The 15,089-nt window shown below is 30.7% G+C and overlaps 2 protein-coding genes across 4 annotated transcripts; both read right to left on the bottom strand.

The window, feature by feature from the left end:
- Window positions 1-963: 963 nt before the first annotated feature.
- LOC111789224 (uncharacterized protein At5g65660-like) lies at window positions 964-1,608 on the bottom strand. Of its 2 annotated transcripts, none has more exons than XM_023669921.1 (2): window positions 1,325-1,608; window positions 964-1,191 (listed from the first exon to the last, which is right to left on the bottom strand). In XM_023669921.1, exons 1-2 carry the CDS (start codon window positions 1,538-1,540, stop codon window positions 1,060-1,062), a joined length of 348 nt encoding a protein of 115 aa, XP_023525689.1. In that variant the 5' UTR covers window positions 1,541-1,608; the 3' UTR covers window positions 964-1,059. The 2 variants fall into 2 exon arrangements, with proteins under 2 accessions (XP_023525689.1, XP_023525690.1); XM_023669922.1 differs by having other exon boundaries at window positions 965-1,188.
- A 2,212-nt stretch (window positions 1,609-3,820) lies between these two features.
- Window positions 3,821-5,693, bottom strand: LOC111788940 (transcription factor bHLH93-like). Of its 2 annotated transcripts, none has more exons than XM_023669527.1 (4): window positions 5,058-5,693; window positions 4,555-4,707; window positions 4,292-4,459; window positions 3,821-4,075 (listed from the first exon to the last, which is right to left on the bottom strand). In XM_023669527.1, exons 1-4 carry the CDS (start codon window positions 5,613-5,615, stop codon window positions 3,998-4,000), a joined length of 957 nt encoding a protein of 318 aa, XP_023525295.1. In that variant the 5' UTR covers window positions 5,616-5,693; the 3' UTR covers window positions 3,821-3,997. The 2 variants fall into 2 exon arrangements, with proteins under 2 accessions (XP_023525295.1, XP_023525294.1); XM_023669526.1 differs by having other exon boundaries at window positions 4,537-4,707; window positions 5,058-5,669.
- Window positions 5,694-15,089: the final 9,396 nt, after the last annotated feature.

The raw sequence follows: 15,089 nt of genomic DNA, 5'->3' as shown, positions 1-15,089 counted from the left end.
ATTAATCAAATCTAGCCCAAGAAGCCTGTTGACTTATTACGACAAACAATTCATTTTAAATTTATCATTTCACATCTCGTAATAAAATAAGTATCTGGCGATATAGCCTTAAGGGGAAGCTCGAAAGGGAAAGTCCAAAAAGAACAATATCTGCTACCGGTGGATCTGGGTCGTTACAATATATCTCTTTGACGTTTAAATATTATTTAAGTGTGTTAATAATGAGAAATAAAAATAGAATTGAAATCCAACGTGTGTTCTCTCTGATAACTGCCCATAATGAAAATATAAATTAATTGAATATTAAAAATATAGATGAAGGAAAGAATATTAAGATATATTCTCTAAATATTATATATGTTTTAGTCTCTTTTAATTTTAAAATATGTTATTTTAATTATCAATATTTACATACAAAAATATATTATTATCTAAATATAAATTAATTCAATATTTACATACAAAAATATATTATTATCTAAATATAAATTAATTCAATATTTACATACAAAAATATATTATTATTAAAAAAAATGGTGTGGTGTGAGGGGACACTGATTATGAAGACAACTGCTCCAAAAGCAGGCACAAGAAACGGCACGTGTGAAGTACACGTACACTCCCAACAAATTTGCCCACGCGTGCGACTTCGGACTTCATTCACCGTAATCCGTTCAACTTCCACTTTCCCCTCCCACGTCATTCCCACGCGGCTCCACGTTGGGCTGGATTCTTTAATGGGCCCACGGCCCATTAGTTCCACTTCTCGTTTCCTACGGTCCCACGCTTCATATTTATTAATTTATATTTACACCTAATTTTTATATTTTATATTTTATCTAGAAAATAGGATAAACTTTCCAAAAATAAAAATAAAAAACTTAAAAAATACCTTAAAATTATTTTTACTTTTACAACCATGTTTTAAAAATATAAAGAGATATATAAATTTTAATATTATTTATATTTGTTTTAAAAAAGAGAATTAATATAAATAAATATATTACAAAAACGGCACTAACTTAAAGACAGAGCTCCAGAAGAATCCGGAATACACCGTTAAGGTTTCTGTTCTTCAACCTCCACCAACGCCGCCGCACACGGCGGACATGCCATTGCTATAAACCTCGGAACCTCATCGCCGGGCATCAAAACCGACAAGCTCTGCGCCGGATTCTCCTTCCATGTCTTCTAATACCCAAAATATAAAGAAAATCAAACAATTCTCAGATTTATAAGTGATTTTTTTCAATTTCGCCATAAATGATTAAATTACATAAATCTTTTTTTTTTTTTTTTTTTTAGTAGAAGGAACAAAACGCACCGTATGGAGCGGGGAAATTTTGTCGGGCGGCGAGAAGGTGGTGTTTACCGGCGGAAAGGGAGGATAGCGGTGGCCGAGAAGTGATCGGAGCTTTTCCCAGTGAAGGCAACAATAATAAAAACAACACATGCAGAGCAAAAATGTGAACAAAAGAACCAAACCAACCGGAAGGCTCAGAGGGACAGGATCCTGTGCTTCGCCGTAATCATACTCCATTTTTTAAGCTCTCCAGTTTTCTGTGCAGAATTTGTTGATGAGGAGCGGCGACAATTAAATTTATGGACGAAAATATTTATTTAATTAAATTCTCAAATTAAAAACATGTTTTTAAAAAATATATATTAAAACAAGAAAAGGCATACGTGTAAATTAAAAAAAAAAAAAGTGACATTAATTATTCTAAAGTTTAATTTATAATTAATATTTTAGACAAAATTCTTGCTACTAATGATGATGCTCCAGTTGAAACGAAAGCTTTATTAATTTAGTTTTTTTTTTTAAATAAAGGAAAGAACAAAATTATTATTATTAATTTATAGGGATCGAGTCCTTCATAAAAATATATGCATTTATGATTATTTATTTTTATTAAATAAGTTTTTATAGTAATTTTATAATTAAAATTTTATTTTCTAATGAGACAATTCTATTTAAAGAGAGCGTTTTTAATATCATTAGAAAAACATTATCCTTTATTTATTTTTTCTCCTTAATTTACAGGTCATTTTTCATATATCAAACCATGCAAATAAATAAATAAGATAATATAAAATAATCCACGTCTTATGATTGGAAGAATGTCGGATTTGGGTCCGGATTATATGACGTGGCACGCAGGGATGTATAATGACGTGGCATGCTATTTTCGTCGTGTCGGATTACACACGACACGTCATAACAGCACCGCAATTTTTGGATTATGGGTTTAGTACTTTCGAATAAACTTTAAATCTATTTAAAATTCTATAATAATTATCTTTTAAATTTTCACAAATTTATCAATCAATTAAATTTAATAGTTTTAAAAGTGAAAAATAGAATTTTAAGATGGTTATATTATAAGAGACTAAATTTAAATTAATCTTTAAAAAAATAAAAATAAATAAATAATCCAAGGCGTCGCAATCTTGGTCTCATGGGCCTGAATATGCTTACTGGGCTTATGGCCCATATCCGGTACCGCAGGACTGGGAAATCGGCCCACTTCAGGCATGAATGTTCAAAACTTTCACAATAAATTTTAAATACTCTAGCTTATTATATAAAATCGATATTTAAAATTATTAAAATTTTTAAAAAGTGCTTTAATTAAATTAATTTTATACTAAGGGTATTTTTTTTTTCAAATTATTTCAAAAAATATATAAAGGATTAAATATTTAATGGAAGTAAATGCAGAAACATAGGAAGAAATATTTACCTTAGATTCTAGACTCTAATTAATTCTTTACTCTGGATTCACTGCAGGGTTCGACTATAAGCTTGCCTCCGACTGCCACTGTCAGTTGTGCCGCCCCTTCAGTGCAGCCCGACACCGCCCACCATAATGCTGCCAAGTTGTGAACTTCATGTATTCTATTAGACTGTAACAGCTCATGCTCACCGGTAGTTGATATTATTCGTTTTAGCTCATTATATATCATCGTTAGTCTCACAGTTTTAAAATTAATTTGGCAGCTAGAAGTTTTCACGTAATTATAAAAAATACTTCATTCCCCTTTCTAACCCGATCCTACACGATCAAATCTACGAGACTTAAGGAATGATCGAAGGGAATAAAAATAATAATAAGTGGGAAAAATAAGTAAATACAAATGACGTAGAAGATCTCATATTCCAAATAAATAAAAACATGACTGAAATGGTCCCGGTCACTCTTCAGGATGGAATGGAAGAGAGAAGGAGATTCTCAAACGAGGAAAAGGATCCAATGACTTCAAAAGAATTGAACGATGAGCCGTATGAGGTGAAAATCTCATGTACGATTATGTCGAGTGGCAATAAGGGCGACTTGTCTGTCGATTTAAATAGTTGACAGTTGAAACCGATAAAAAGGGCAATGCATACTTGAGGCAGCATTGAGAAGTCTACGTCGATCAGTACCATCTTCTATGACACAGGCTCTCTCTCACACGAGAGGGTCGATATTATTAAACGTTCAAACTTAATTATATCCTAATTATTTATTTTCATTGAAATCAATAAATTATGAGAATTTAAAATCAAACCTAACTATTTCCTTCGCATTCAAATGTTTTAAATCTTCAAAAAAAACGACAGCGCCATCTGAAATCTGAGCAAGCACAGACCACAGACCACAGCTGGCCATTCAAAAACATGCCTGAAACCTGAATAATGAATCTCGTTGATTCCGAGGATTCCCCCAAACAACACTCTTCACCCATCGCTTTCAATAAGAAACGAAACATCATAAGATTTTGTACTAATCTCAGCCGTTCATCACTCCACTTGTCATGATCAAAACCACCCAAATAATAATAATAATCATATCATTTTTATTTATTTGTTTGTTTGTTTTTTTTTTCTTTTTATTTTATGATATGACAATCATTTGCTGATTTAAAGACTATTAAATTAAATCCACATTTATTATTGAAAAAAAAAAAAAAAACCAATTAAATTAACTCTTCCTAGTTTCCAAATCGGATGGTTCTACAGACATCTTCCTCCATATCCAGCATTTTCAAATAATGCTTGTTTTACTTCCTCAACCGGTCTCCGCTCCGTTCCCTGTTTCATCGAACACGAAAACTAGTTAGCTTTAGAATTCAAATAAACGTTTTCACTTACGAACACCAATACCAATCTACGAGCTATAGTTTATGGTAAAAAACGATGTTTCGTTTACGCTCGAGCTAAAGAAAAACCCTATTTTTTTGGGTCAAATTTTAAAGAGACGAATGTGAACATAGCTCAATTAGTTAACGGAATTTGATTTAGACGTGCCTCGGAACAGGAGGCTTGAATTGCGAAGTCATTGAAGCAGCTAATGACACATTGCTGAATATCAAGTCCTAAAGCTTCAAGAGTGTGCACTGTAGATAACAACAAGCCAGGCTTAGCCGCACAGCAAATCTCAATCCGAGTATCACCTTCTCTCCTTTCCACATTAAACTGCATTAATCAAACACAAATCAATAATTAAAACCCTAATCAAAGCCTTAATCACCTCTTAATCTCCCCTTAATTACCTTAGGTGAATTTCTGACCAAATATTCACTCGGCTTCTCAGCTCTCAAAATCCCCATAGACTCCGATTTACTTGGATTCGTCATTTCAATCTCCCTTTGCAAATGGTTGATTTTCTCGAGCAATTCCTTCACGTAATCGATTGAATCCGCAAGAATCGCAGTCCTATCCATCTAATTATGAAATAACATGAGAATATTTGCTAAATCCACCTCTAAATTATAAAAATATGGAAAATAAAGTAATTTAGGAATAAATTGATATAATATGATATATACGGTGAACTATAATTCACGACTGATATAATATAAATTGTAGCTCAATGCTCTGAACACAAAAGTGTGCAGTTCCGACCCCTTCTCCCATGCTGAGTCACACGCAGCGCCTCGAAAAGCACGGAAGATGTCTCTATGGGGCGGACGTGTTTGAGACTGAGTTAAGATCCTTGCTTGAATTTTTTTTTTTTTTTTTTTTTTTTTTAAATTAATTAATAGTCATAGTTAAACAAAATTATTTAAAATACCTTGCTGATTTTGGGGACGATGGATCGGAGCATGGAGAGGCGATCATTAAGCCGCTTCCTCCGCCGTCTCTCCGCCATGAGATTCTTCGACGGCTTCCCCTGAAGCTTCTTACTCGCCGAACCAACGATCTTTTGGCCAAAATCGCACGTGCCACCGGCGTTGAAAACCGGAGCAATTTCAGGGGAATAAGCCGGCTCCATTTTACAACTACCCAGAACTTCAAGATTCGGAATCTCATCCTCCTCTTCCACAACCGGACACCTACCGAAACCCCCCGGCGTAGTCTCGAACGTAGTGTACGACATCGAATCGCCGGTACTCGGAGCCGCCGTGAACTGGCCGCCGGAAAAAGAATAGTCGTCTTCGCCGCCGAGAAGATAGCCAAAATCCTGGTGGTCAATAGGTAAAGAAAAGGGGAAAGAATCAGAGCAATCAAAATTCCAGCCATTAGCAGTGGAGATTAGCTCGTTAATTTCAGTGGGCATTGCTAATTCCCAATTAATTTCTCTTCTCAAAGCTTGAAGTTCATCTAACAAACAGTGTTCATTCAACTCCATTTTTTTTTTTCTCTGAATAAAATGAATGGTGAAGTTGGAGAATATATAGAGAGCCAGAGGAGTATGAAATTAATTAATTAATTAATTAGTTGTTTAAATCTTGATTAGTGTTTGTGGGTTAATAATATTGATGTCTTTTTCACCGAAATCTCTGCAATCAAATGGAAGGAAGAGAAGTTAATATTTTTTTATTTAAATTGGAGAAATTTTGTTGACCAAATGAATTCAGAGATCGGAAACGAAGACCATGTCAGACAGGGTTCTCTGTATTTTGTATGCCCTAAACAATGAAGACAAAAACGTCAAATTACTATTTTGCCCTTCCCATATGGTTTTATTTTCATCAATAAATTTTTAAATTGTTTTTATTTTTATTTTAATTCAAAACATTACATTTTCCCTTCTTTTCCAATATTTTAATAATTAATTATTGTCAGATCCCACGTCTGTTTTAGAGAGGAAATAAACATTTTTTTGTGAGCTTTTTGTTTTGGACTTCCTCTCAAGGTTTTAAAACGCGTCTACTAGGGGAAGGTTTCCACACCCTTATAAATGACGATTTGTTTTCCTCGACATCACAATCCACCCCCTTCGGGGCCCAGCGTCCTTACTGGCACATCGCCTCGTGTCTACCCCCATTTGGGGAACAACAAGAAAGCTTACACATCGTTCGGTGTCTGGCTCTAATACCATTTGTAACGACCCTGATCCACCACTAGCAGATATTGTCCTTTTTGGGCTTTCTCTTTCGAGCTTCCCCTCAAGGTTTTCAAACGCGTCTACTAATGGAAGGTTTCCACACCCTTATGAATAGTGTTTTGTTCTCCTCCCCAACCAATGTCGGACATCACACCCTAACAGATAGATTTTAAAACCGTGAGACTAACAAAGATACATAACGAGCCAAAAGAGACATTATTATATATATATATATATATATATATATATATTTTTGTTAATTTTTCATTTGTTTTAAGATTAAAATGTTGGTAAGTGCAAAAGCTATTGAAAGAAGGGGATGGGGCCGTATGGCATCCAGATAGGTCCAAATAATCGTTTGCTGCCACGCCCATTTTTCAAATAGAGTTGGTGGGCCGTTTTTTTGTTCCTTCATACCCTTTTCTTACCATTTTGTTCTTAGTGCCACCCCAATTTAATTTTCTAAACCTCATTAATTATCATCTTAAATATTAATTATTTTTTAATTTTATCTGCCAATTAAATAGTTACTAAATTAAAAAATATTAATAAAAAAGATGGGTCATATATATATATATATATATATATATATATATATATAACCGGTTTCTAATTCGTTAAATAACTAAAAAAAAATATTTTAAATATTTCTTATATGTGATTCATCGGTCGGAAATATTAACGACAACGAATAACTTAATACTTACCAGTAGAGATGATAGCTACGCTGATCAAATCTATTCAACCCGCATAATAAATGAGTATGTTTGTTAGATGAACACGACTCTCCACAATGGTATGATATTGTTCACTTTGAACATAAGCTCTCATGGCTTTGCTTTGGGTTTCACCAAAAGGCCTTGTGCCAGTGAAGTTAGTATTTCTCACTTATAAACCCATGATCATTCCCTAAATTAGCTGATGTGGGACTTTCATCATCCAACAATGTCGTTATTGCTCATTTGATCTTTTAACATTAATTTGAACATGCGTTTTTTACTTTCATTGCTAAGTCTTAATCAAAGAAGCAGCACCGTCGTTATCAAATTGACAATTTCAAATTCATACAATATAATTTTAAATCTAAGATTTTATTACATACATTGAATCAAATTGATTAGTTGTCTACTCAATATGTGACGTGACAAATTCGTTGACCGTCTATGTAATATATATATATAATTTTTTTTTTTTTTGTGTGAAAATATTTTCTTAAGTTTTTTTCTACATAATTTCAATATGTTTTTGATTTTCTTGGTGGTATAATTTCGATTTTTTTTTAAATTTCAAATAAATACGTAAATTCCCCTCGGGAATAATCACCATCAATTTAACTCTTCCTTTACTATCACAATAGGGAGACGGTAAATAGCTTTACCTCGTTCATTTAGAAATAAATAGAGTTTTTGGTTCAAGAACGGAATTAGGTAATCTCAAACTCTAAACGACTTTACTCCGTTCAAGAAAAAGAGTTATTTCACCTATTTACCTCGTTGAATTAAAGAGATAGTAAATCACGATTTTACGAAGTTTATTATAGTAGAATAAACAATAATTCAGTTATTTATTATTATTATTATTTTAATAATGAAAACCATGCCTAAAATATATTTTTGTACACCAATTAATGTTGTATTATTGTAAATATTTTTGACACTAAAAATCAAGTGGTTGGGTATTTTGTCCATTAATTAATCTGGGTTTCTTGTTAAGCTAATATTAGTTATTTCGTGAAGCAACTTTAAAAAAATTTAATGAAAAAATAAAAAGTGGGGCCATAAAATCTAGGGTGTTCTTTAAATTTTAGCAAAAAGCCAAAATAATAACACCTGGTTTCAAATGTTAATGCTGTATGCTAGCTGGTTTGCTCAATTACTAATAATCGGTTTAATTAAAAAAAAAAAAGTTTAAATTTAGACGAATTTAAATTTTATTAATAAGTTAATTGCTATAGATAGAATTATGTTGATTTATTTAGTTGATTAAAATAATAAAATAATATTTATTAATTCTTATATAAAATGGGATCGGAGGTGTATTCTCATTGATATTCATAACCTAATATAAAGTAATTAAATATTAAAAATAAAATAAAATATACCATACATCAAATAAGAATATTAAGATATAATATTTAAAATATATTTTCTGCATACGAATGTAATTTGTAATTCTATTGCTAGTAAATATGTTTTTATACGGTAAGTCATTCTTCTCCCCCATTTGACGTGGGATCTCAAAATCTACGCGCCAGCGTCATTGTTAGTATTCGTTCCCTTCTCCAATCGATGTGAGACTCCTCAATCCACCTCTTTTGGGGCCCGATGTCCTTGCTGGCACACTGCCTCATGTCTACCCTTTTGGGGCTCAGCCTCCTCACTGACATATCGTCTTAGTGTCGCTTTGATATAATTTAAAATGGGTTTGGGGACAAGTGTGCATGAAATTAAAGAAGGGATTGAATAATTAATTATTTGATTGGTTTAAGGAGAAATAAATAAATAAATAAATAAGCAAAACAAATGGCGGAGTGAGGAAACCCATTAACTCAATAAAAAACGAAAACAAAAACATACGGCTGACACGTCGCCCAATACACATAACCTTGACATCCACCCAAAATTCTCCCATCAAATTCCCTATTTATTTTATTCATTTTATTTTAATTTATTTTATTTTAATTTATTTTATTTTATTTATAGTCAATAATACATTGAAACTTGAACCTACCACCTTTGTAGAGATAATGAAATTGCGTGATGTCTTCAATTATGTTTTTTTTCTTTATTTTTATTTATGATATTTTAAATTTATCTTATTATATATATATATATATATATATATTCATGTAAATTGATATATTTATAAAATTTTAAAATTTATGCATTTGACATACAAAAATTTGATATAATTATTGGTAGTTAATTTTTTTTTTTTTTTTTTTTTATAATTTATTTTGAAACAACTATTTTTTTTTTTAAATTCTATTAAATTCTATGGACAAAAGAAATAAAAAATATATTATCTATAAGAGTTCATATTTTTATGTACAATTTGATTTTTGTCGTGGATTATGTTGTTTATGTACAATTTTAAACCTTGTATTGTATTTCGTTCCGTACTTGACTTATGAGCTGCTGTAGTACTCTTCGCTATCTCTAAAAGGACTTATGCACTCCACTCGTTGTCGTATAAACGAGCGTTAGAGCAAGCGAGGGAAGCCTTCAATTTAGGGGCGTCTCCCCTTATCTCTCACCCTACCCTTTCATTTATGCTTAAGCTTCCCCAGTTCGGGAGATTAATTGATTGGATACCCGAGAATCATAATCTTTTAGGGTTTAGGGTTTAGAAAAGAAATAAAAAATAATAATAATAAATGGTTATTTCAATAATTTTTCGATTTTCAACGGGAATACAAAATTCGCATACAAAATTGAAAAAAAAAATAATAATTCACACACGCACACACAAGCGCACTTGATCGCAGTGGATAAGTTATAAGTTAAAAAAATAATAATTTCTATATATAATTAATTTAATGTTAGGACGTTAACATTATGGTTTATAATAATGAAAATATGATTTACTTTGGGATTTTATATAATTAAATATATTTGTAACCAATTATTTTGGAAATTTGTTACAATTGGAAATTACATTAAATTACAAGTGGTAGGAAACCATAAATAAATATTTTGAAATATATTTTAATAAAATCATCAATGATATTTTTGTTTATATATAACTAATTTTGTAGTTTTGTAAAGGCAAATTGGATGATTTAATAATTTGCAATATTGAAGAATGTCAAGGTTGCCGCAATTATAGCTAAAAACATATTAATTAATTAATTAATATAATATAAATAATGGTGGAATGGCCCAGACAAATAAATAAATAAATAAATAAATTTTTAAANACGTAAATTCCCCTCGGGAATAATCACCATCAATTTAACTCTTCCTTTACTATCACAATAGGGAGACGGTAAATAGCTTTACCTCGTTCATTTAGAAATAAATAGAGTTTTTGGTTCAAGAACGGAATTAGGTAATCTCAAACTCTAAACGACTTTACTCCGTTCAAGAAAAAGAGTTATTTCACCTATTTACCTCGTTGAATTAAAGAGATAGTAAATCACGATTTTACGAAGTTTATTATAGTAGAATAAACAATAATTCAGTTATTTATTATTATTATTATTTTAATAATGAAAACCATGCCTAAAATATATTTTTGTACACCAATTAATGTTGTATTATTGTAAATATTTTTGACACTAAAAATCAAGTGGTTGGGTATTTTGTCCATTAATTAATCTGGGTTTCTTGTTAAGCTAATATTAGTTATTTCGTGAAGCAACTTTAAAAAAATTTAATGAAAAAATAAAAAGTGGGGCCATAAAATCTAGGGTGTTCTTTAAATTTTAGCAAAAAGCCAAAATAATAACACCTGGTTTCAAATGTTAATGCTGTATGCTAGCTGGTTTGCTCAATTACTAATAATCGGTTTAATTAAAAAAAAAAAAGTTTAAATTTAGACGAATTTAAATTTTATTAATAAGTTAATTGCTATAGATAGAATTATGTTGATTTATTTAGTTGATTAAAATAATAAAATAATATTTATTAATTCTTATATAAAATGGGATCGGAGGTGTATTCTCATTGATATTCATAACCTAATATAAAGTAATTAAATATTAAAAATAAAATAAAATATACCATACATCAAATAAGAATATTAAGATATAATATTTAAAATATATTTTCTGCATACGAATGTAATTTGTAATTCTATTGCTAGTAAATATGTTTTTATACGGTAAGTCATTCTTCTCCCCCATTTGACGTGGGATCTCAAAATCTACGCGCCAGCGTCATTGTTAGTATTCGTTCCCTTCTCCAATCGATGTGAGACTCCTCAATCCACCTCTTTTGGGGCCCGATGTCCTTGCTGGCACACTGCCTCATGTCTACCCTTTTGGGGCTCAGCCTCCTCACTGACATATCGTCTTAGTGTCGCTTTGATATAATTTAAAATGGGTTTGGGGACAAGTGTGCATGAAATTAAAGAAGGGATTGAATAATTAATTATTTGATTGGTTTAAGGAGAAATAAATAAATAAATAAATAAGCAAAACAAATGGCGGAGTGAGGAAACCCATTAACTCAATAAAAAACGAAAACAAAAACATACGGCTGACACGTCGCCCAATACACATAACCTTGACATCCACCCAAAATTCTCCCATCAAATTCCCTATTTATTTTATTCATTTTATTTTAATTTATTTTATTTTAATTTATTTTATTTTATTTATAGTCAATAATACATTGAAACTTGAACCTACCACCTTTGTAGAGATAATGAAATTGCGTGATGTCTTCAATTATGTTTTTTTTCTTTATTTTTATTTATGATATTTTAAATTTATCTTATTATATATATATATATATATATATATTCATGTAAATTGATATATTTATAAAATTTTAAAATTTATGCATTTGACATACAAAAATTTGATATAATTATTGGTAGTTAATTTTTTTTTTTTTTTATTTCTATAATTTATTTTGAAACAACTATTTTTTTTTTTAAATTCTATTAAATTCTATGGACAAAAGAAATAAAAAATATATTATCTATAAGAGTTCATATTTTTATGTACAATTTGATTTTTGTCGTGGATTATGTTGTTTATGTACAATTTTAAACCTTGTATTGTATTTCGTTCCGTACTTGACTTATGAGCTGCTGTAGTACTCTTCGCTATCTCTAAAAGGACTTATGCACTCCACTCGTTGTCGTATAAACGAGCGTTAGAGCAAGCGAGGGAAGCCTTCAATTTAGGGGCGTCTCCCCTTATCTCTCACCCTACCCTTTCATTTATGCTTAAGCTTCCCCAGTTCGGGAGATTAATTGATTGGATACCCGAGAATCATAATCTTTTAGGGTTTAGGGTTTAGAAAAGAAATAAAAAATAATAATAATAAATGGTTATTTCAATAATTTTTCGATTTTCAACGGGAATACAAAATTCGCATACAAAATTGAAAAAAAAAATAATAATTCACACACGCACACACAAGCGCACTTGATCGCAGTGGATAAGTTATAAGTTAAAAAAATAATAATTTCTATATATAATTAATTTAATGTTAGGACGTTAACATTATGGTTTATAATAATGAAAATATGATTTACTTTGGGATTTTATATAATTAAATATATTTGTAACCAATTATTTTGGAAATTTGTTACAATTGGAAATTACATTAAATTACAAGTGGTAGGAAACCATAAATAAATATTTTGAAATATATTTTAATAAAATCATCAATGATATTTTTGTTTATATATAACTAATTTTGTAGTTTTGTAAAGGCAAATTGGATGATTTAATAATTTGCAATATTGAAGAATGTCAAGGTTGCCGCAATTATAGCTAAAAACATATTAATTAATTAATTAATATAATATAAATAATGGTGGAATGGCCCAGACAAATAAATAAATAAATAAATAAATTTTTAAAAATGTTGTGGAAGGAAAAGAAAAAACCATAATAGTCGTCAGAATTTGTAATGTAACTAAAATTCTCAACATCCCAAAGATTTTATTTTATTTTTTTAATTTTATTTGACATCTGGAAGATTAGGGAGCTGTAGGTATGAAATAATAAATAAATAAATAATAAACTTCAATTATTATTGACACCCTGGCTGTCCTTTAAAATGGAGTATTTATTAAAATATATATATAACATTTTCGTTTCTATCTAATTATAAGCTAATTAATAAAAATATTGTCTCAAGAGTATTTTTTAAAATTTTAAAATTTTTAAAAATTAAAAAATATATTTATAGTAAGCCTTGTAGAAAATATATATTTTTTAAAAATATCCTTAAACTTTTTCCGTCTTTAAATCTATTTTTATTTATTTCATAATTTTGAAAATATATTTAATATTAATTTCATGTTTAAAAAATAGGCATAAATTTTTAAAATAGTATCAATTATCTTCATTTTTATAATTTTATTTTTATTTTTATGGTTAATATATTAAAAAAAACTATATATTCGCACCTCATATATCTCAATTATAAGAGTACCCACGGTAAAAAAAATAAAAAATAAAAATATTTATTAAAAAATCTATATATATATATATTTTTTTTTTAAAGATAAAACATTTTTTAAAGGTAATACTATTTGTTTCGTTCCTATATATTAACCGTAAGAATATTTTTTAATTTTGAAAAATAATTTAAATAATATATTTAAAAAAAATTTAAGTTATTAATGAAACTTTTTATATAATAATAATAATAATAATAATAAAAGAAAGAATAAGAGATTGCGGAGCATAGAAGGAAAGTAAGATAGGAAGGACGAAAGTCGCAGGGGAAACAGAAGACGTGCAGAAGAAGAGGGGTCGGGGTGGCCGCACACGGCGGTGGGCGAGAAAACCGCGGTGGTTTTATTTATTGTGCCACCAGCCGACAGGAAGCGGTTTCATTCCCTTTCCTGTCCCCGAAAAAAAACAGCTCTAACTCACAGCACACAATATTTGTGGTAAAAACCACTAAACCTCCAAAACCGCAATTTTCGCTCTCTAGATTTTCTTGGGTAAGTGGTTTATTTTTTGTCCGTTTCCGAGCAACCCCACGACGACTGACTTCCACCACCGACCTCACACCAAGACGCTACACTACTCCAACTCAACAACCCTTCACTACATTTTATTTTTATTTTTTATTAATTAAATTTTATTTTAAAGTTTATTTTTAAATCTCCTGCTACCAAATCTGAAACTGTATCTGTCTAGATCCACCGCTAACGGATATTGTCCTCTTTGGGCTTCCCTTTAAGGCTTTAAAACGCGTCTTGTAAGAGAAGGTTTCCACACCCTTATAAATGGTGATTTATTTTCCTTCACAACCAATGTGGGGACATCACAAATGATATTAAAGTCAAGACACCTGACGATGTGTCAGCCTTATCGCTGTTTCCCGAAAGATGGTAGACACGAGGTAGTGTGCCAGTAGGGACACTGGGTCCCAAAGGAGTGGATTTGGGGGCGATCCCACATCGATTGGAGGAAGGAAAGAGTGTTAACAAGGACGCTGGGCCCCGAAGGGAGGTGGATTGTGATGTCCCACATTGGTTGGGGAGGAGAACAAACCACCATTTATAAGGGTGTGAAAACCTTCCTCTACCAAACTCGTTTTAAAGCCTTGAGGAAAAGCTTGAAAGGGAAAACCCAAAAAACAGGTCGATATGATAGGATAGTTTTAATTTATTTAAATTTAAGTTTATAAATACCATGTTATTGGGCCTATTGGGCTCTATTTGAAGACAAGCCCAAACAATTGTCGAACTGTTGGGCCTGTTGGGCTTTATTGTTGCGCGCCTATTCTCCCGCGTCCCATTCATCTTGAAGCTGCGTTGCTACGTTCTTCCTTCATTGTTTGCTCTCTTCTCCTGCTCTCTTCAGGTGGATTGGTTACGTTTTCTTTCTTTTTCTCTTGGACTTTTTTGTTTCTTCAATGACTATGACGGTTTTGTTCGTCGGCAAAATGGTGTTATCATTGATACGGAGTTTTGTAAGTTCTCGAACTTTAAAATATTGTTCATTCTTGGATTGGAATGGAATAGTTGCGATTATTGATGTGGATTTCTTTTGTTGAGAACTTCGTTGTTCTTTGTCGTTGTTTTTTTCGATTCTGATTTTTGTATTTTTTGAACTATGAGACATCGAAAGAATTT

Source organism: Cucurbita pepo, chromosome LG02 (assembly GCF_002806865.2).
Source record: "Cucurbita pepo subsp. pepo cultivar mu-cu-16 chromosome LG02, ASM280686v2, whole genome shotgun sequence".
In the NCBI taxonomy this organism is placed as follows: domain Eukaryota; kingdom Viridiplantae; phylum Streptophyta; class Magnoliopsida; order Cucurbitales; family Cucurbitaceae; genus Cucurbita; species Cucurbita pepo.
The sequence above is the reverse complement of the archived record's forward strand: the minus strand, read 5'-3'. Positions and strand labels throughout refer to the sequence as shown.